We start from the raw sequence: 22677 nt of genomic DNA, 5'->3' as shown, positions 1-22677 counted from the left end.
GGAGGGATTGTGTGCTCTGGGAGTTCCTGCTAAGTCCTGCAGGCACTCCCATTGTCTTCCAAAGCCTCCATCCTCTTCCTGCTTAGAGACAGTCCAGCCTAAAAGGGCATGGGCACAAGGCCCTGGGTCTCATCTTCCAGAGCACCATGCCACCACAGCCTGCCAAATATATTTTGGAGCATTTGTCATCCCTTTAAAAAAAAAAAAAAAAAAAGATTTATTTATTTATTTATTATGTATACAGAAGAGGGCACCAGACCTTATTAGAGATGGTTGTGAGCTACCATGCGATTCCTGGGAATTGAACTCAGGACCTCTGGAAGAGCAGTCGGTGCTCTTAACCTCTGAACCATCTCTCCAGCCCTTGTCATCCCTTTTAACAGCTCTGGTTTCCACCACATGTACAGAAGTGTCACACTGAAGGATCTTCAGTTCTTAGGCATTGCTGTTGTTAGTTTTGTCTGTTTTCTTTCCTTTTTTTTTTTTTTTTTTTTTTTTTTTTCAAGACAGGGTTTCTCTGTGTTATCCTGGAATTCACTCTATAGACCAGGCTGGCCTCAAACTCAGAGATCCACCTACCTCTGCCTCCTGAGTGCTGAGATTAAAGATGTGCACCACCACTATAGCCTGGCTGGGTTTTTTTTCTCTTATAGAGGACTCCTTTTACCAGGGCTTTGCTCTCCTGACTTGAGTACCTGCTGTCAATTGGGATCTAAAAATATTAGAGAATTCAGCCAGGAGTGGTGGTGTACTCCCAGCACTCAAGAGGCAGAGGCATGTGGATCACTGTGAGTTCCAAGTCCAGCCAGATCTACATGGCAAGTTCCAGGCCAGACAGCCAGAGCAACATAAGAGACCCTGTCTGGGGAACAATTCCAGAATTTATGACAAACGGTACCACTCCATCCCATCCAGACAAGTCATCCCCTGGTAGCACACTCATGCTGCATGCACCACTTGTCCCTTTGTCACCTAGAAAGTGTCTAGATCATCAGGTAGACTGGCCTGGCATTGGACTGCTGTGCCCAAGTGGCCCTTATGTGGTAGTGCCCTCTAAGCATAAATCTGTTATCACAGAAGAGTGAGTATGGATAATCCAGAGATCATGTGCTCGGACTAGTAATCTGTTACCATGCTTCCAGCATGCACAATGAATGGTGTGTGCTATATAAAATACCAGTCTAAGTGGACTGGGGTGCAGGTATAGTTCCTATGATAGTAGGGAAGTTGATGCAGGAGTTCAAGGGCTAACTTAAGTAACTTAGACCATATCTCAAAGTAAAATGAAGGCTGAGTGTGTACTAAGCAAGAATAGAGGCCCTGAATTTGATCCCCAGCACCCAAAACCATATTTTTAAGGTTCTGTGTAGAATTCTGTAACGTGAGTCTTAAAGGATGCTATCAGATGGTAACTCTGATCATGTCCTGCATCCCCGCCCCCAAGTCATGGCCAGGCATCCTGCTTCAACCACAACTGGGTCTGGATCTCCAACAACTGGGTCTGGATCTCCATCACATGTTCTGGCCTGAGCATACTGCCCAGTCCCTGATGTCACTCAAGATGACTGCACTCCCGGGCAGGTGTAAGGCACATCAAATGTCCTAATATGTGGCCACGTGCTTAGGGCAATTTCAGGGACGCGCGAATAGCAGCCACCTCATTGAGGCGTCCTCTGGCCCAGTTTACTTGCATAACATTGTGCAGTAACTGCAACCCCCAACACACACACACACAACCAGCGTGTAGTCCCACCCGCATGTAACACACACACACACACACACACACACACACACACACACACACACACACACACACACACACACACACACACACACACACACACACACACACACACACACACACACACGACCAGCGTATTGCCCCTCCCGATCTCGCGTGACTACTAGCACGTTCCTTCCGGGACGCGTGCTAGCTCGCGGACCGGACCCCACCCCCTCCGCTTATTCCCCGCCCATGCTCGCAGGGTCCTTTGCAGACCAGCCCGGGGCGTAGCTCGCGAGGTTCTGGCGGATCACGCCGGACTCCGTGGCTCCGCCCGTATCACGTGCGGCCCGCGGCGCGCCCGCCCTCGCGAGGCTCCTCTCGGCCACCGTAGAGGGCGTGCGGTGGCCGCAGGGACGGAAGCCGGGAGGTGCCGCCGACCGCGCCTGCGACAGCGTCAGCTCTGCGCGGAGCGCCGGCCCATGGCGGCGGCGGCGGCGATGGCAGAGCAGGAGGGCGCCCGCAACGGCGCCCGCAACCGCGGTGGCGTCCAGCGCGTGGAGGGCAAGCTGCGTGCCAGCGTCGAGAAGGGTGACTACTACGAGGCGCACCAGATGTACCGGACCCTCTTCTTCAGGTGGGCGCGGGCGGTGGCTTGGCGCCGAGGCCCCGCCTCCGCTGCTGCTCATTGGCTGTGCTGCGGCGCCCCGCACTCTCATTGGCTCGCACGGCTGCCTGTCGTGGGTCGGAGCGGGGGCGGCGGGCTTGGACTACTCGGCAGGGCCTCCTCTTCCCTGCCTGGCTTCCCCCTCCTCCTCCTCCTCTTCTCTCGGCCTCACCTTTCTGGGTTCCTCCCTTCCTCGCGGCGCTGCGCTGCGCTGCGCTGTCCTCTCCCGCCCGATCTTTCCCCTTCCCAGGCATCCTACCCCAGCCAACTTCTCTGGCCTCCCCTTCCCGGGGCCTCTCTGCCCTCCCTTAGGCCTCCTCCTTCCTTATAGGCCTCTCTTCCCGCCATTCCCAGCCCACCCTCTTCCTCCACTGGCCTCCGCTTCTCTGGAGCCTCCCGCCGGTAGTCAGGTCCTGTTCACAGCGTAGTTTCTCCTGGTCCTCCTTTCAGTGGCCAGCGACTGGAGTAGCACCACCGGCTTAAGTGTGTTCAAGTGCAGACGCGATGGGCCTGCCCGTGGCCATCAGCAGGCTTGATTCCAGGTTCCTCCTGCCTGTGAGCAGCTGCCTGCCGATAATCCCCCTCTTGGACCATTATTCCTCACTGCAAGATAGCAGCAGCATTCCTGCTCCATGTCCGTGCTGTGGGTTTAGCCTCTGCGCCCCTCAGACCTACTTTTTGTTTAAGTCGGCTTGCTTTGTTTTAGGGCAGTTTTCGGTCTACCGTAAAATGAGTGGAAAGTGGTTATATTGTGTCTGCATAGAGGTGCAGTGCCAGTAGCACATTTCAGCCATCCATCACTGTCAACGTAGGGTCCCTGTGCGCTGTGAGACTCCTCCCAAGTCACCCCCTCCAGCTTGATCCTGGCGTGGTGCGTTCTGGGGGCTGGGTGACGCTGCCATGACGGTGTGTGTGTGTGTGTGTGTGTGTGTGACACCTTACACAGTGGCCTCACTGCCTTGAAGCCCTGTATATTAGTGCTCACCCTTGTTTATTTACATTTGAGGACATTTCCCACTTCCTCCCCACGTGCCCAGAGCGAGCCTGACAAATAGCCAGGAGGACATAGTAGGAAAGGACATGTGACCAAGGCCACATGTGGGAGTTACCGAGCCTCAGAGACCAGCCCTGCAGTGTTTTTCCTCCATGCCACTGCTCTGTCCAGGGCCTTGGCGGGTGTGGGGTGAGCCCTGGCATCCTTGGTTTCAAAGACTTCCCATTTGCTTTATCTATGGAGTGGCCTGGATTAGGAGCAGGGGGTTTAGTCACTGGCTGTCAGCTTAACAAGACATTAGTCCTCACTACTCTTAATTGCAGGTTACCTTACTTATAGGGCAGCCTTGTTGGGGAATTTTCTGTGTACTAAACCAGACGCTAGAAATGCAAACCAGTCTGGCTACATCTGGTTCCGTCACATTGTCCTGAATGGAAAAACTAATTATATTGGGTAGGCACTTGCTTTATTTTTTAGTTAAAAGTCTGTAGCCAGTCATGGTGCCCATGCTTTTTTAATCACAACACTGAGAGGCAGAGGTAGATGAGTCTCTCGAGTTCTAGGCCAGCCTGGCCTACAAAGTAAGTTCAAGAGCAGCCAGGGCTATTATACAGAGAAACCCTGTCTCAAAAAACAACAACAAAAAGTTAAGGTCTACATGTACCTAATGATTGATAAGTAACTGGTTTTAGTTTTTAATATTTTTGTGATGCTGGGGATGGAACCCAGGATATCTCACAAGTCAGGCAAGGACTCTACCTTTGAGATACACTACAGCTGTTTTTTGTTTGTTTGTTTGTTTGTTTGGGGTTTTTTTTTTTTGTTTTTGTTTTTTCCGAGATAGGGTTTCTCTGTGTAGCTTTGCGCCTTTTCCTGGAACTCACTTTGGAGACCAGGCTGGCCTCGAACTCACAGAGATCCGCCTGGCTCTGCCTCCCAAGTGCTAGGATTAAAGGCATGCACTATCACCACAGCCGCTGCCGCCCGGCCCAGCCCTTTTTTAAAACTTAGAATTTTGAATGAGTGTGCCTTCAGCTCTGTAACCCAGGCAGGCCTAGAATTCTTGATCCTCCAGGCTCAGCTTCCTAAGTGTCTGGGACAGCAGGCCTATGTCATCAGGCCAACTGAATGGTTATTTTTTCCTATGTTGATGTTTCATGGGGCAGGGTCAGCCAACTGGCCCAAGCAGTTGTTGAATGAACAAACAAAGGAAAAAACACAGCTTTGGGTTGCAGGGGTTCCTCTATGTAGCAGGCCAATCACGGTCTATACTTCCGCAACATTGGGGACACATCCTGGCGTCTTACCTTTTTTTTGGTTGGTTGGTTTTGGTTTTTGGTTTTTTAAGACAGGCTTTCTCTATGTATCCCCGGCTGTCCAGGAACTCGCATGTAGATCAGGATTTTCTCGAACTCAGAACTCTGTTTCCAAAGTTCTGGGTGGGATTAAGGGCATTACCATGAGCCTGGAGAGGTGGTTCAGTGGTTAGAGCACTGGCTGTTCTTCCAGAGGACCCGGTTTGACTCTCAGCACCCACATGAGTGTTCACAACTATCTGTAACTCCAGTTACAGGGGATCCAACATCCTTATACAGACATACATGTCGGCAAGACATCAATGTACATAAAATAAACAGGTAAATTTTTTTAAGGTGTATGCCACCACCACCAGTACCATTTTTTTTGATTCATCAACAAAACTGGATCTCCAAGAATAAACATGTTCTTGTTTTGAACCAGCCCTTCTGTGACTGAGGACATTCAGTTAATTTAGTCTTATGTGACCAGAAGAGTTCCCTTGGTCAAGGTGAACTAGGGACGATAATGGACAAGTTCTGCCTCTTCATTGTTTGAGGCCACATGTTGTCAGCATACAGGGAACCTGCCATAAGTGTGCTCCAGGGACACAGCATTCTACTGTGTACTTGTTACAGAGCTTAACTGTACTTCAGCGTCCCTGAACTACTTGAGAATGAGGGAAACTGAGTCACCCCTGCTGCTCTGGGGACTTAAGGGTTCCTGTGAAGTTCCACATAGGCTCAGGGTCATCCATGGGGTAGGACTGCTAGAGAGAGACATCCTAATGCTCAAGGCACTGGTTTTTAAATCTGTGTCATTGCATACACACGTTAACGTCAGGACAACCTGCAGGAGTTCATTCTCCCCTTCAGGGTCCTGGGGATTGAATTTAGTTAATCCTGCTGAGCTGAGTCATCTCACCTGGTTTTTCAACTCCTTTGAATGGATAAGTGATGCTTACATATTTAAAGTGAGTGTTTATACTAACACAGAGAAACCCTGTCTCAGAAAAAAATAAAAACGAAGTGTTTGCATAAATGTTTTACTCTGGAAGATGGTGATGCTGAAGATGTCCATGGTCATCACCCCGATCGCCTCTCTTAAACTAGTATTCCCAGGCAACTTGTCTGTTCCTCAGCACAGTTCTTACTTAGTGGTCAAAGAACTCTCCATCTATGTGGCTTTCTAGTTCACTCAGCCTCTGAGGCTGATCTACGTTGATATCATGTTCTGTCCTGTGAATGTGTCACAACCCGTTATAATGTCACCACTCATATCCCGTATGGGAGAGGAGGAGCCAGATAGTCCACAGAGATTGGGCCTTGGTGACCTGAGAGCCCCTTGACATAACTAGGGTCCTGTTGTGGCAGACCACCTTGTCTTGTCTCTTCAGATGTCTCCCAGGAGGAGGGATGAGCTTTGCAGGCCTGGTTGTTGGTATCTCAGCAAGTCAGAAGCGATTTGGCTTTCCTGTGACAGCGCCACCATGCTGTCCTCCAGGGCCCCAGTGTTGGTTGCTTTGTGTGGGTGAGGAGTTTCCAGTTTCAGCCTACCCAGTCTTCCACTATTCCACTACTTTTCACTTCTGTCCTACAAAGTGGTAGTGAGACACTGCTGGGGAGACATGAACGTCACAGACAGGAAATCCCAGACAGTACAGATACCACCAAAGTCCAACTTGGGGAGCCAGCATTGGGTTACTTCCATGAATATGGGTGAGGGGTTACTTACAGGAGCAGAAGTGATTCAAAGACAGCTGCATCACCAAAGTCCACCCCAGCATGGGTGACAGTTGACAAAATCTGGAGACCTAGAGTGCAGAGTGCAGCCCGTAGCCAGCTCAACAGGTGGGAGAATTCCCTTTCCAGGTCAGTTGGTCTGAACCTTTTTTTGGTTTTTTGGAGGCAGATTCTGTCATTGAACCTAGCACTCACAACTGCAGCTTGGGCTGACACGCCGGCAACCCCAGCACTGGGGTCACAAGTACACACAGCTACAAGGTTTTTGTTTTGTTTTGTCTTTTTTTTTTTCTTCGAGACAGGGTTTCTCTGTGTAGCTTTGGTGCCTTTCCTGGAACTCACTTGGTAGACCAGGCTGGCCTCGAACTCACAGAGATCTGCCTTCCTCTGCCTCCCGAGTACTGGGATTAAAGGCATGTGCCACCACCGCCTGGCACCTTTTTTGTTTTGTTTTGTTTTTCGAGACAGGGTCTTTCTGTATAGTTTTGTGCCTTTCCTGGAACTAACTTGGTAGCCCAGGCTGGCCTCGAACTCACAAAGATCCACCTTCCTCTGCCTCCCGAGTACTGGGATTAAAGGCATGTGCCACCGTTGCCTGGCCTTTTTTTTTTTTTTTAAATAAATGTATTTATTTTGTGGATGAGTGTTTTATCTGTATAAATGTCTGTGTGCCACGTGTGTGTGGGTGCCTACAGAGACCAGAAGAGGGCATCAGGTCCCCTAGACCTGGAGTTACAGGTGGCTGTAAGCTGACATTTGGTGCTAGTAAAGAGCAACTTCCAAGCCATTTCTCCAGCCCCCACATACAGGTTTTATGTGGGGACTGGAGATGTGAACTCAGGTCAGCACACTTGCTTAGCATGTAGTTAGCCATTGAACCATTTCCCTAGCCTGTGGACCAGCTTTCGTCCAGCTCTAATTTTCTCTCTTTAGCCAACACTACATGAATACTGTAGTCCAGGCTAGTCTCAAATTCTGTATGTAACCAAAGATAATCTGCTCTTCCTATCTCTACCTCCTCGGTGCCACGATACAGGTATGTGCAGCCATACCCAGTTTTCACAGTGCTGGAGATGGAACCTGGGCCTTCATGTATGCCAAGCAAGTACTCTACTGAGCTCTATCCTCAGACCCCTACCACCACCACCACCAAGTGCTGGGATGCCAGGTGTAACTCATGTGCCCCAGTAGTAAGAGCAAAGTCAGCTGGAGTCCTGGCACAGCCCGCCCTTTGTGGGTTAGGTGAGACATTGCTGCTGTGAGTCTCCTTGGAGGCTGTAGAATTTGTCCCCGGCCGTGCACAGCTACCTGTGGTATTGTGTTCCCAAAAGTTTTTTTTTTTTTTTTTTTTTTTGTGTGTGTGTGTGTGTGTTTGTGTGTGTGTGTGTGTGTGTGTAGCTGAGGATCGAACCCAGGGCCTTTCGCTTGCTAGGCAAGCACTCTACCACTGAGCTAAATGCTAAATCCCCAACCCCAGGAATTTTGTGATGAGAATTCTTTTTTCATTGTTGGAACTTTAATCTTTACAAACTTTCATTGACCTGGCAACAGGTGGTTTCAGTAAGGTAGGACATGGTCAGTGGCAGGTTCAGATCTTGGGAATTTGGTGTGTCATTGACGGAACACTTCCTTTTGTTTCTATGGGTGTTTTTCTTGCTAAGCCTCAGATAGAAGGACTTGGGAGTCTGGTGTCCTGCACAAGCCACCCTAAACCAGTGACTGTCATTAAGAACAGTACCTGTAGCCGGGCGGTGGTGGCACATGCCTTTAGTCCCAGCACTCAGGAGGCAGAGCCAGGTGGATCTCTGTGAGTTCAAGGCCAGCCTGGTCTACAAAGTGAGTTCCAGGAAAGGTGAAAAGCTACACAGAGAAACCCTGTCTTGAAAAAACCAAAAAAAAAAAAAAAAAGGAACAATACCTGTGGTCTTTGTTCATGCAGATAGCAACATGAGGTTGCTTGCCTTTGAGTACAGCATTTGCTTTTCTAGAATGCCCTTTTGTAGTACCTTCCCTGGGGGGATGTGAATAAACATCTCTTCACCCAGTAGGGCACCAACAGACCAAAGTTAATAGTTTTATCAAGTCTAGCTTAGTGAACCAGTGAGCTTATTGGGGTTACTTACAGGAGCGTCGCTGAGACCCCAAAGCACTCCAGTATGAGCAATAACTGTATCCCTGGATTTCTGGCATGATCTACAGGCAGCCTAGCTGGTGGAGGCATCCTCTTTATATGGCAATTGTTGCTGTTTCTTTCACCTTACGGGGAGAGCCCATGGGCATCTTTTAAGTTGCAGAAACTTCTTGGGACTTGGGATGTTTTTTTACTTCTTGGGGCTTGTTCATTCACTTCCTGAGTTTTAAGTGTGCGCCTCCCCTCCCCCAGGGATGTTTCAATTCAGGAAATAGCTGTAGCATGCCACTCTTTCCACCACTCTTTGAGTATTTTTCGTCCCCTCTTCAGCAGTGCTTGCTGAGGCTTGGGGTGATTTTCCTTCATTTGTGGTTGAATGCTGTGCCACTCTGCCACACCAGTCCATCTGAGTCTCAGCTTGATCTCTTCTAAGGCTCTACACTACATCTCCCATTGGAAAAGAGACTTCCTTCCCTGACCAGTTGAGGGCCAGCAGTAACTGTGGGGGAATACAGATGTTTAATTTGACAGGCACAATGTAGCCATTCGGCCAAACAGTAGCAGTCGCCCTCACACAGGGTCTGTGACCTTGTTAGCTGTGGACATTTGCCCGGGCTTACAGTGCCAGGTAAGAGTTCTGAAAGGCTGTAAGGCCACGCAGAAAGAGGTCGGTGGTGCACCTTAACAGTTGTGTCACCATTGTACCACGGGTACGTCTTCCCTGGCCTGTTGGCACTGTAGCCCGCCCGCAGAGTCCATAACCTTTCCTGACAGTCAGGAACAGTTGTCCCCACCAGTCTCCGTGCCTTTGGCTCTACAAAAGCCCGTGAGTGGGGAGAGAACTTTCAGTTGAGTTCTAGCCTATACCCCCGTGTCCTGCAGCCAAAGCATGTGGTGTCTTCAACAGCAGGGACTTACCATCTGGTTCTAGCAGTGGTCTTTATGGCTGGTGGGACCTCCCTGGCCACCAGCTTCACAACAGATGGTTCACACCTGGCAGCACAGTTTTCACTTGACGACCTTCCTGCTTCAGAGTCCTTTCCCATTCAGGAGGGCTGCCTTTGTTCAATCCCTTCATTTCTACACATCTGTAAGACACTTAGGGGGTTAGCGCTCTGTAGTAAACCTTTTTAGAGAGAATGGGCAGATTCTCTGGAGATGCACAATTACCCATTCCCAATAAGTGTCCATGGTCTTGAGCAGCTAAGGGACCCTAAAAAAGAGTTGGTAGCAAGCCTAGACCAGCAGGAAAGACCTCGTGACTTCTGTCAGTTGTTCTGTCCCCAGAGAAATGTTGGAGACAATAGCCCAGTACCATGGTTGGGGGACAGCACCCCACCTGGCCCTCCAGAAGCCACAGGCATTTTCCATGAACCACCTGACGTCATCCTGGGCTGCTGCTGCCCCAGGACTGCTGTGCATCTCTGTCCCTGGTGTTCTGATGGGCAGACTTAACGCTGCTTGTCTTGGCTCAGGCCCAGGAGAGGCTTACCTCTGGACCTGGTTCCTTGGTTCTGGCAGGCACCCTAATCCTCACCCTTCCAGACCACCACTACTGAAAGAGGCCCCAATCTGAGCAGTCTTTATCCCAGTATGCTTCGAGCTGGAGGCAGTAACTGCCCGCTCTGTTGTAGCATTGATGTCTGTGGACTGTGGCTCGGGTTTTAAAGCCTCAGAAGCTCACTGCACAGCACTTGACTCTGCTAATATTTTTCTTTTTTTAATATTTTCCCAGTGATTCCAATTCAACACACATCTTGCCACATTTGCCTCCGAGTGGCCTGGGCACACCCTTTGGTCGTCCTAACTCTTCTTTCCTCCCTTGTGATTGCTTTGCCATTTTCTTAACCTTGTTTACATGTCAGTCTTTCCGATCTGGAGAGCCTCTCCTACCTCATGAAGATCACGTCTCTCTGTGGGGTTAGCAAAGCCCACCCTAGTCCATGGTGCCTGCTCGATCAGCCTCTCTCTTGACTCTTCTGTGACTTAGTGAAGTGAGCATCAGACAGTACTTCTCTCATGTACAGTAATGCCTGTCTCTCCTCTGCTCTCTGCCAGTCCCTGATATTCACGGAGACCTCAGCTAGCAATAACCAAGTGTCCCTTTTAGCTTTATGAACCACTATACCAGGGCTGATTCCCCTCCTGTTGCCTAAGGTTGTGTGATTCTTGTCTCAAGGGGTGGTGTATGTAGCTGGAGCTTTCTGTCCAGGTCCCACCAAGCCCTGGCAGTCCCACAGCCCATTTTATAAAATAAACACACAGATGCTTATATTATTTAAACTGTTTGGCCTAATGGCTCAGGCTTCTAGCTCTCTAGTTCTTACATCTTAAATTAACCCATTTTTATTAATCTAATTAAGTATAGATTTTTATTAATCTATACTTTGCTACATGGCTTGTGGCTTACCAGTACCTTACATCTTGCTTGACATGGTAGCGGCTGCCAGTGTCTCTCTGCCTCAGCCTTCCACTTCCCAGAATTTTCCTCTCTGCTTGTCCTGCCTGTACTTCCTGCTTGGCTACTGGCCAATCAGTGTTTTATTTACTAACCAATCAGAGCAACACATTGACATACAGAACATCCCGCAGCAGGGTGATGGATAATACATCACCTAGTTTCTTAGCTTGCACTACACTCAGATTGATCCTGTCGGTTGCTGTGTTCTACAGCCTTGGGAGCGGTGGCCTTTCCTCATCAAGCAGTTCAGATGCTAAATGCTGGGTTGTAGTTTCTTGGCTGTTTGCTTATTGAATCATAGACTTCTCCCTCTTTTTGGTTTTTTTCGAGACAGAGTTTCTCTGTAGCTTTGGAGCCTGTCCTGGAACTCGCTTTGTAGACCAGGCTGACCTCGAACTCACAAAGATCCACCTGCCTCTGTCTCCCGAGTGCTGGGATTATAGGCGTGCGCCGCCACCCCCCGGCGGACTTTTCCCTCTTAAAGGTTGGACTTGTGGGGTCTCTTCTGTAATTTCTACCATGTTCTCTTCTTCCCAGTTTCTTCCCAAGGATTTCCAAGTTTTTGGGTCTTGCTCTCATCCTCACTTTTCTCTACTTTTCCTGCCAATTACTAGGGGGTAATATAGTGGGTAGCATCCTGTGTCTTTTCCTATAACAGAGGCTATGCACCTGATACTGTAGCTTGTTCCCTAATGTGCTACATTCAAGGATTGTGGTAAATCCTCTAGTCCATCAGTGGTTTGGGTAACATCCCTGTGATATCCCATATCAAGTACAAGAGGATGGCCACCTAATGATTCTGCCTAGGAATGCTCCACTTTCAGATAGCTTGGCCTTGGTTGCATGTCTTATCACCCATGGCCTGGAGTATGCACCCTCCACTCCAACAAGGAGGTACTACTCCATTCCATCCTACATGAGGAAAGGAAAATACAATGGGATCGCCTCATAGATATTCCATCCTCACACAGATCACCACCATGTTGGGCCATGCAACCACTCTTCCTCAAGTCATTGGTTCCTGTTTGGGTACCAGTTGTGTTGTGTGAATCTTCCTGCAGAGACATGAACAAATATCTGTTCACTCCAGATAGGTCACTGCCAACAGACCAAAGAAATGATTGAACCCACATCCGGCTTACTGGGCCTTTGAGCTCATAAGGCTAACAGAGCATTGGATGATTCAAAGGCAGCTGCATCATTGGTGTTCCCTGCACAGCTTCTAGCTTGTGGGTGGGTCCATTCCCCCCACCAACTGTTACCATTTGTATAACCTTGAGGAGAGGCTATGTAAGGTTTATAAGTTTCAGGGGCTGCCTAAGCCTTGTATGTTTACTTCTCCAGGGCTGGGGGGGGGGGGGGGGGATTATTACAATTTGGAAGAAATAGCTACACAACAGTCAAGTTATCTGCCTGGCTGGTGGTGGGACCCCAGAGTGCATGGTGGCGCTATGGAGCCACTGCCTTCTAATGGTGCTGACAAAGCTCAAGGGTGGTCTTGCAATGTTGGCTTTCATATGCTGGCTTTACTATCAGTGCAGAGACACAAGGTGTTTGGGACCTGTGCCCTACTGAGGATATCTGGGTGGCCCTGGTTGTGGAATATCCTCTGACTGCTTGGATACACCCCTAAGAGCCGTCCATTCTGGTGATGTTACATCATACCCCCAGGCTTGACTTGAGTGTTGCCTGCACTAGTAATGCCTTTGTATAGTCATCTTAAACTCCAGCTTTGCCCATGGGACCTTGGCTGTGTTCTTGGGTGATGGTGAGGCACTCATCACACCTGCTGAGTGTAAGGGTTAAGGCTTCCACTGTTCAGCAGATAGTGCAGTACACAGCTTGTGTGGAGGGTGATGATTGAAGTTGGGCAAGTTGGGCCTAGGCAGAGTTGCTGCAGTCACTGTTATCATTATCTCCAGGGATCTATCCTCAGTTGTCCCCAACATGGAGACCAGTCCTTTGGTTTTGAGGTAGACAGTGCCCATCTCTCCTGCCCCATCATGGAAGTTGCATCTTAGTCTGCTCTGGCTTCTCCTTGGGTTACTTGTTGGGCCTTGGGAGGAGGTACCCTGCATGTTCAGGTGAGTGTGTTGCTAATAGGGCCTATGTCCCCAGAACCTACCACACAACTGTGTTCAGAGTAGCTTGCCGGGGTGGTACTACAGTACCCAGCATACTCAGAAGAGTACTCTAATTAAAGTTTTACCTTGGCATTTGTAGCCACCCCAGGCATGGCTAGCCAGCACATAGAAAGCAAGCACCCCTCGTAGGCATCTGCATGGCACATGGCTGGGCTTCCCACTCACTCATGGTTGGATTTCCCTTCTTCCCTGTCTGCAGATACATGTCCCAAAGCAAGCATGCAGAGGCCCGGGAGCTCATGTACTCAGGAGCATTGCTGTTCTTCAGTCACGGCCAGGTAAGCACTGCCATGATGAGGAAAGGCCTGAGGAGCAGGCGTGGGGTGTATTGAACTATCCTGGATCTGTCTACCAATGGCATAGGGTCTCAGTCTCCATGGCTGTTGCTGTGGAATCTTTGTGTTCTGTATGGTTGCCACTTGCCAGTGACCTGGCTGCATTGCTCATTGGCAGTGTCCCTAGCTGTGTGTTTGCAGGCTGCCATCTGCAGAGCTCACAGCCACCTGCCTGACCTCGACCCTTCCGAAGGACTGGGGGGGGGGGGGGCTGTTGTTAACCATGTTTTTGTATGTTATTGTTCTACAGCAGAACAGTGCAGCTGACCTGTCCATGCTGGTCCTTGAATCCTTGGAGAAGGCAGAGGTGGACGTAGCTGATGAGTTGTTGGGTGAGGACTCCACATACATGGTGCACTACATGGTCTTCTGTAACTGATCTCCTCCAGAGTCCCTTGACCACCTCCAGTCCCACTTGGTGGGGGACAACAGTTGGTCTCTGGCTCCAGACTGATTTTGTCATGGGATGGTCACACTAGCTATGCCCAACTGAGCTCATGGACACACACGACAGACCTGTTGGCAACTAATCCCACTGAGCCAGCATGTGGCTGCTAGAGCCCTTCCTGAAAACTGTTTTGTGGCCTCCCCTGCTCTTACAGAGGAGGAAGCTGCTCAGCTGGAGCCTTCCTGCTGGTCCTCTGCCCCCACAGACCTGCCTCTCAGCATGGGCCACTCACATCAACATAGTCAGAAGGGCAGTGGGCAAGCCCCAGACTTGTTCAGTGCACACAGCACTCCAAACGGCTTCTGGGCATTCTTTTGAAGTTATATAGTGGGAGGGGGAGGTTGGGAGAGCTGAGACAGGGTCTGAATTATAGCCCAGGCTGGTCTTACACATACAGTACTTCTCCAGCCTCAGCAAAGAGTGCTGGATTTTTGTTGGCATAGACACCTAATATGTGCCTTTGGTAAGGGTCTGATTGTGTCATTTGCAGAAAATCTGGCTAAAGTGTTCAGCTTGATGGATCCAAACTCTCCTGAGCGAGTAGCTTTTGTATCCAGAGCCTTGAAGTGGTCCAGTGGAGGGTCTGGGAAACTGGGCCATCCTCGGCTCCACCAGTTGCTGGCCCTAACGCTGTGGAAAGGTAGGCCTGGGATCTCGTCTAGCCAGCAGCCGAATCCTCTGTGTACCTGCCTGCAGATAAGTGGGAGAGGCCATGGGGAAGAGCATCGGCCTGTCTTTCAACCAGCTAAGTCCAGTGTCTCTGCTTTGGTAGTAGACTGACCCGGATGGAGCCTCCACGGCTCATAAGGGACCCCTGGGGAGTGGTGCTGTCTTTTCCCCAGTCTCTGTCCTGATTCTCCCACTGGTCGAATGCTCCTCTTCCCACAACCTCCCACTCTCCTCCTTCCTCAGTGAGCCTCCACTCCATCCCTTTGGTGGCTCCCTGCCCTGTAGTTCTCTTAATATTTATCTCAATTTTGGGGTGAGCGTTTCTTAGATATTTGGCCATGGGGTGATTGCAGGTGTGCTTGGTCTTGTTTCTTGAGTTGGCTTGGGCATGAGACACATGCTTGGTGAATGTCCGCTGGGACCTGAACAGTTCCTACCTTAGTGGCATTTCTGGGGAAGCTGGTGTGGAGCTGTACCCTGTGAGGGTGGCATTCTTGCTACAGCTCTCTTAATGGGTGGGCTGGGCCTAATGGAGCTTAGGTGAGAAGAGGTGATGCTTAGAAGTACACAGTGACCTGTGACACACACCTTCCTTTGTGCCTTGAGAATTCTAAAAGTCTGAGCCAGAGGTCATGTCATTCAAAGTTGAGTATAGACTAGTTCTGTGAGCAAGGCCCGATGCCACACCCCCTCTAGCTGTAGCCATGACAATCACAGGATGTACCTGATCAAGTTCTTTGAGTCCAGCAGGTGTCCACCCAGAGGTACATACACACACACACACACACACACACACACACACACACACACACACAAACACACAAACACACACACCAGCAAATGTGCTGAGACAGACAGACTTCCATACATCCTGTGGGCTTATGGTTCTTCCTCTCCCCTCCCTCCTGGGCACTCTGCACTCTACCTTTACTCCAGAACTACAGGGAGAACAATCAAGAACTTCACGGAAACTCAGAGGAAATCCCTAACCTCCAGAGCTCAGGAGTGTAGTTCCTATGTATGCCTACTGCGTGCCTCTTGAGCTCTGCCTTCCTCTTGAGGGCTGTTCTGTCCTCCAGCTGAGAGCAAGCTGCCTTGCCTGTCACTTGTGGGCCAGGCCTTCACACAGAACATGCCTGGCACGTGGTCTGGAAATGTCCAGTCTGCATGATGGTGCTGCCACAGGGATTCTCAGATCCACTCAGTAGCGATGCCTGAGACAGGTTGTAGTGGCTATCTTCCTTGGGGATGGGTGAGGTACTGTCCCAGGCCACACCCATTCCAGGAACCATGACTACCTAGAGAAGGGAGTTTCCAAGTACTTGTTCAAGATTAAGTAGCCCAGGGTAGGCTACCATTCACTTCCCAGAGTGCCCTATCCCATGGATGTTTGGTGAGACAGGAGCAGGCTGGAAATGAGGGTCTGCCCTAATTACTTTACATGAGCGTGCAATGTGCATGCGCTCCCTCTCCCTCTCTCCCCTCTCCTCTCCTCTCCTCTCCTCTCCTCTCCTCTCCTCTCCTCTTCTCTCTCTCTCTCTCTGACACCCCAAAGCCCTGGGCAGAAAAGCACTTTGTGTATGGGTCAGGGGCTGGGGGACCTGAGTTGTTGGTGTTGAGGGGCCCCTTTCCTCCTCCTGCTGTCAAGGCTCCCGGAATAAAAGGAATCCCAGGTTCCTACTTGATCTTACTCAGGATTCCCAGCATGCTCTCCTATTAGGCTTTGGGCTAAAATGCTAGGCAGAGCCAGACTGTGGCGGCACACGCCTTTAATCCCAGCACTTGGGAGGCAGAGTCAGGCGGATCTCTGAGAGTTCGAGGCCAGCCTGGTCTACCAAGTGAGTTCAGGAAAGGCGCAAAGCTACACAGAGAAACCCTGTCTCAAAAAACAAAAAACAAAACAAAACAAAAAAAATGCTAGGCAGGTTTCTGCCTTTAAACATAGCAGGCACTGATGATCTTCACTGTATGCAAAGGAGCTTCCCTTAGCCAGGACCCTCTGGGTAGTTAGAAGGTCAGAAGTAACTTGCTGTGGACCCAACTCACATGCACACAAGGGTTGGGCAGACATAGCGGTTTCGCACATTTAGAACAGGGAGAAGGGAGGCTGGGTGACTGTGCCCATTGCTGTTTGGTGTTGGTTCTCTGGGCACAAAGAGGCTGGTAACAGGCAGGTGTGAGCAGCTGTGCAGACAGACAGCTCAGACCAGGGTTACTGTCCTAGCAAAGGCAGCAGGTGTGCCCAGGGCAAATGGGTTGGAGCAGGGGATGAAGAGTGGGTGGCCCTGTGCCCTCTCTGCTCACACGTGCCCATCTGCAGATTCTTTCCCTTCACAGAGCAAAACTACTGTGAGTCTCGGTATCATTTCCTGCACTCCACTGACGGCGAGGGCTGCGCCAACATGCTGGTTGAGTACTCCACTGCCCGGGGCTTCAGAAGTGAGGTGGACATGTTCGTGGCCCAGGCTGTGCTACAGTAAGTGCTCATGAGGACTTTGTGGGGCCTTTGTGCAGCTCCCAGCCTGGAGTGGAGACAGCCTGAGCAGACTGCCTTGTCCTTAGACTGTGCGGGGCTGGAGGGGACCCTCGGGCCCAAGGCTGTCTTTTCAGCTCACACAGTGTCCACTGCTGCACTCTGCAGCCGACCCTGCCTAGGAGTCTGCAGCTGTGTTTGCCATCCTTGCTGGAGGAGTGAGGCGTGGCCACGGCTGGTGGGACGCTTTGTCCCCACCTGCCCGAACCAGGAGGGCACTGCACCCGGGTTGGTTTTTATTTTAAATGACATTTTTATTATTTTCTTAGTATATGCAGAGAGCGGAGGTGCAGGGCACACGTGCTGTGGTGTGCGTGTGTAAAGGTGAGAGTGCAGCTTGTTAGAGTCCTCTCCCTCCACCATATTGGTCCTGAGATCAAATTCATCCTCAGGCTTGATGACCAGCGCCTTACCTTTTGAGCCATCTGATCTGCTTCTCCAGGCTCCCCTTCCTAGGGGACAGTGCTCTCCTGTGGTCATCCACAAAAATGCCTTGCTGTGTGGATGGTAGCTGGAGGGTCTGCTGTGGGGACTCAGCACTTTATCTCCTTTTGAGGCAAGTTCTCACTGTAAAGCCCGGGCTGACCTCAGACCTAGAGCAGTTGTCCTGCTTCAGCCTTCCGGGTGCTGGAATTGCAGGCGTATGCCACCACAGCCAGTTGATGTTGACAAAGGAATTGTGTAACGTCTCCAGCTCACCAGCCTGGCTCTGGGCGTGGACTGCAGCTATTGTCCCCCACTGAAGTACTGCGGACTGTGTTTTTCTTGACGGATTTGGGACTGCTGGGGTAACATCCTGGGCAGAGACCAAGCCTGCCTAAAGCCCAGCCCAGCATCAGCGTCAGTTTCCTACTCAGCCCCCTGCACCGTGTGCTCCTGTGATAGATGCAGGCAGGTGTGGAGAAAGCAGAGGCCGTGGTTGAGGAGTGCCCACCTCGCCCCCATTTCCTAGCTCCCCCTATGGAGTTCACTCATTGGATCTGCTCACGTGCAGGTTTCTCTGTTTGAAAAACAAGAACAGTGCCCTGGTGGTCTTTACAACGTACACACAGAAGCACCCGTCCATCGAGGATGGGCCACCCTTCGTTCAACCCCTGCTCAATTTCATCTGGTTTCTGCTGCTGGCTGTGGACGGGTGAGTGAGCTGGGTGCTGGGTGTGTGTCTGTGCGGTCACGGGTCTCACTGGGAGTCACCCTTGGTTCTTACTGCAGTGGCAAGCTGGCTGTGTTCACAGTGCTGTGCGAGCAGTATCAGCCGTCCCTGCGGAGGGACCCCATGTACAACGAGGTGAGGCTCTTGCACTTGGCTGAGGCTCCCCACCTGGGCCGCAGCCTAGAGGAGGGAGCAGAGTGGGCAACCCCAGCTGGGCTCTGTGGCTGGACACTGTTCACCTGCTGACCCACTGCCCTGCTTCTTGCAGTACCTCGACAGGATTGGACAGCTCTTCTTCGGTGTGCCGCCAAAGCAGACATCCTCCTATGGAGGCTTGCTAGGTGAGCCATGTGGTCTAGTCCGGGACAGGTGACTCCCCTCGGTCCTTTCTGCCATGATTCCGGGCTGTCTGCATGGACATAGGTTTCTAACCTGTCGAAGTCTGTGACTGTACAGCTCAGGTTGTCCACTGGGCACCACTTGATGGATCCGAACTCCAAATATGAGCACCCCCACCAAAGCAGGGCCAGTGCAGTGCAGTCCTCTGCATTTGAAGTATCCGATTTTCCTTCCTTCTTCTGGTGCTAGAGACTGAGGGAGGTCCTTGAACACACTAGACAAGTTTTTACCACTGACCTGCATCCCCTCCCCAGCCCTTCTAAGTTCATGTTTTAAGTAGTGAATCCCTCTTCAGCGTTCAGAACTCTGTCTCTTCTGCTGGCAGGGACTCTGCAGGCACCAGGCATGGCGTAAGCTATACTGTGCCATTATCTGCTAGAGTGTGGAACTTCCATGCCTGTGGTGTGAAGACAAACACTCTGTGTGTTGTGGAAGGGAATACAGCTGCTTCACACGGGCTCTCTAGGCACAGCTGTGCCTTAGTGGATAGTGTAGACTGTGACAGCGTTTCTCTGGTTGATTGTTGTTGATGGTTTGTTTTTGAAACAGGGTCTCATTATATAGTTCTGGCTGGCCCAGAATTTGCTATGTAGATCAGGCTGGCCTTGAACTCAGAGATCTTATAGCCTCAGCCTCCTGGGTGCCTAGCTGTTGTTGATGTTTGTTTGTTTGTGACAAGGTCACTAATATCTGTAACTTTTATTAGCTTCAAACTCAATTCCATCCCCCTGCCTCAGCCTAAGTGCTAAGGTCATGGTGTGAGCCTATATACCTAGCTTTGCTTAGGATGTTTACCTCTCTTGAGCCTGTTGCCTGTGGAGTGCATGAGCAGGGTTCAGCTGTCTCCAGCAGAGCACTACTACTTTCTCCTGTCTGGACCCTCAGTGGCCTGAGCATCTCTGAGGGATTGGCATTCCTGGAAGCATATACACATACCTCAGTTTGGAGTAGCAGTCCAGGGTTGTTAGGATGCGTGCTTGCTTGTCCCACAGAGTTTTAAAGCCAGCAGCTCCCCTTTGCCCCAGAAATGCTACCAGGGTACCCAAGGGGACCACAGGGAAGTACAGGCAGAGGAGCATCTACCTCCTCACACCCAAGCATCCTGGCAGAACACTCACTGTCTCTGCCACTCTCGGGGATAGAGGACTCTTCAGGGTTGGCAGATATATGGTCAGTGTAAGTCCTGTGCATTTGAGATGTGTACACAGGAGGTGGCTGTGTCTCAGATGTGACCTTGGGGCTCTGGTCTGCACGCTGTGCAGATTTCTCTGGTAGCCATGGGCCTTGGGCTGCTTCTTCATGACGACTAGATTCCCCTGCTGGTGGAGGTTTGGGGTCTGTCCTGCCCCATCACTAGTCATCAGGACATTTCTAGTGTGGCTTCCAAGAGCTATAGCCAGCTAGGCCTCTGGGCTCTGTTTTTCCTGCAAAGCATGGTGACCTGGGCATCAAACTGCTCTGGGAAGGTGGGGCTTTCAGAACAGCACTATCTCTGGGCATTGACAACATATGGCTGGGTGTGTCTTCGTCTAGGCAACCCACTTGAACGTGGTGACCTGGGCAGTGGGCTCCCTGGGGAGGTCGGGATTCCAGGGTAACACTGCCTCTGTGCATTAACCATCACTGGCCGGTATCTCCCTCTAGGGAACCTGCTGAGCAGCCTCATGGGCTCCTCAGAGCAGGAGGAGGGGGAAGAGAGCCAGGATGACAGCAGCCCCATCGAGCTGGACTGAAGCTGCCTGGCCAGCGTGGAGATGCCCATGGCCGGCACCGCTGGGACGGATTCAGTGCCAGGCTGGGCACCAGGCCCCTTACCAGTGGGCTCCTGCTCTGCAGCTGGTGGTGCCACGTGTGCAGAGTCTGTCCCTATTTATGTATGGTGGCTGAGGGCTGTGTGGCCAGGACCAAGAGCAAGGCCCGGCTCCTGCTGGCCAACCGTGTTCCTTCAGATCACCCACAATAAAGCGCAGGCCTTGCTGCAGCACCCCGCTGCCGTCCTTGTCTCTGGTTCCTTGGGGAGGGCTGCAGGGTGACTGGCAGCCTGGCGTCAGCGACTGGTATCCCTTCTCCTGTGTCCAGTGCAGCCATGGCTTGCCAGGGGAGTGAGACTACTGCTGTAAGCCAGGCGGGATCCTGAGTCCTGCAGATGGATTGGGTTTCTTGTTTGTTTGAATTTTGTTTGGACACAGAGTCTTTTTGCAATCATGGTGAGCTTCCCGGGGACAGAGCACATGTGCTGTGGTGGCCAGGTTCCTTGGCCAAGCAGCTGGCCAGAGCAATGTCCTGTGGTCTATAGGGCTGTGGCCCCTGCTGTAGTCTGTGGGCTTGTCCGTTCAAGCTGCAGCCCTGCTGGTCCCCATGAGCCCCACACTGCTGCTCCGGAAATATTTTAAAGGTGCCGTGGATTTTCATGTCCTTCACGTTGTAGTGTTTATTTTTACTGGGTGAGGGATTTTTCAACCTAATGTTTTAGGACTTAACCAAATAACCAGTCCAGAAATGAGCAACCCCATCCATTACTACAGATAATATCCACGCTACCAGTCTGATTATAAAGGGAGACACTTTATTTTTTCACAATTAAAATAGAGTTGTAGATTAATACACCTCTATCTTGCATGGGAAGGAGGGAAATATGCGTTATTTACTGTAAAAAAAAATGGAATTTAAAGGAAGGCTTGTGTCACCTGTTGACTATAAATAAATCCTTTCTACTGGGCTTTGCAGTAGTCCTTTCTGGGTGAGCTCTGGGCTGGGCACGGGGCTGGCTTTGGACCTGGGCATTCAGCCTCCACCTATGGGTGCAGAGGCCTTGGGCAGGGTGGGAGCGGCTGTGTCCAGGCTGGACCTGGCAAGTTCGAGGGGACACACATCCTGTGCTGTCTGTGCCATTTCCCTGTGTATCCAGGCTGCTGTGGCCACCAGAGTGGCCAGGGTTAGTGTCAGCAGTGTCCAAATTCACTGGTTGGGATTTAGAAATGAAGCGTTTTATTGAAACCACCTCCACCATGATGTGTGTCTCGGCCTCAGGGAGCAAAAGGAGTAATTGGTGCACGGAGGGCTCAGTGCAGGGGTGACAGACATGGGGAAGCCCCAAAAAGGTGGGATAGAGTTGGGCATAGCCCCAGGAAGGAAGCCATAGCCTGCTGGACACAGGCAGAACTGCTCCCGTTGAGCTGCAACACTTGCTTCAGGATCGTGAATTGGGGTCCATGTCATAGGTGTATTTTGGAACAGAACAGAATTCAAATTGTGTGTATGTGTAAGGCTGGCTAGGATTAACCCTAGCTGAGTACAGAGGAAAGCAGAAACATGAGACATGCTGAGACTGTCCCACACAGTGCCTCTTTTTACACGCACACAGTACTCCTTACACACACAGTGCCCCTTACCCACACATACAGTGCTCCTCACACCCCAGAGTGTCTCTGCAACACACAATGTCCCTTCTCCATGCATTCCATTCCTCAGGATTTCATGGCGACAGTTTACGTGCCAGTTACAAGCCTATCACTGTCAGCAGGAGAGACATCCTCCTCCTCTTAGCCCTTGTACAGACCGGGTCCTGGCCGAGCTGTGTTCTGTCACCCCTTGCTGAAAGATGTCCGAGGATCCAGCCCTTGAGTTGCTGTTTTCCCATCTAGTGAACAGTCTTACCCACTGTCATTCTATGGTTACTTGGACAAATGCCAAGGTGGTCAGTGTTGCTAGTATACACTGATGTCTACATGCAGAAGTCTCTGGAACAGGCCCATCAGTGAGGTGACACTGGTGAGCCTGTTGGTCCTGGTAGGGGAAAGGGAAGGACCCTGGAATGTCATCACTAGCCCAGCGGCCATGGGGACCCAGACTAGCTTCCTGCCTGCCCAGGGCCTTAGCAGTGGGAGAAGAAGGGCTTGGGTCACAGCTGGGTGGCAGAGTGCCTGCCTAATATGTTCAGGGGCTCCAGGCTCCTTGTCCAGTGCCACATGCAACACAGTTT

The 22677-nt window shown here is 51.0% G+C and overlaps 1 protein-coding gene across 2 annotated transcripts; it reads left to right on the top strand.

Moving 5' to 3' along the window:
* The first annotated feature begins 2069 nt into the window (after positions 1-2069).
* On the top strand, positions 2070-21413 carry Get4 (guided entry of tail-anchored proteins factor 4). Of its 2 annotated transcripts, none has more exons than XM_036172689.1 (9): positions 2070-2360; positions 13358-13436; positions 13747-13825; positions 14432-14581; positions 16948-17086; positions 18138-18278; positions 18356-18431; positions 18565-18637; positions 20340-21413. In XM_036172689.1, the coding sequence occupies exons 1-9, from the start codon at positions 2206-2208 to the stop codon at positions 20426-20428; spliced, it is 981 nt and encodes a 326-aa protein (XP_036028582.1). In that variant the 5' UTR covers positions 2070-2205; the 3' UTR covers positions 20429-21413. The 2 variants fall into 2 exon arrangements, with proteins under 2 accessions (XP_036028582.1, XP_036028581.1); XM_036172688.1 differs by having other exon boundaries at positions 13744-13825.
* Positions 21414-22677: the final 1264 nt, after the last annotated feature.

Source organism: Onychomys torridus, chromosome 22 (assembly GCF_903995425.1).
Source record: "Onychomys torridus chromosome 22, mOncTor1.1, whole genome shotgun sequence".
NCBI classification, from domain to species: Eukaryota; Metazoa; Chordata; class Mammalia; order Rodentia; family Cricetidae; genus Onychomys; species Onychomys torridus.
Note: the sequence above shows the minus strand (reverse complement) of the source record. Positions and strands in the feature narration are given on the sequence as shown.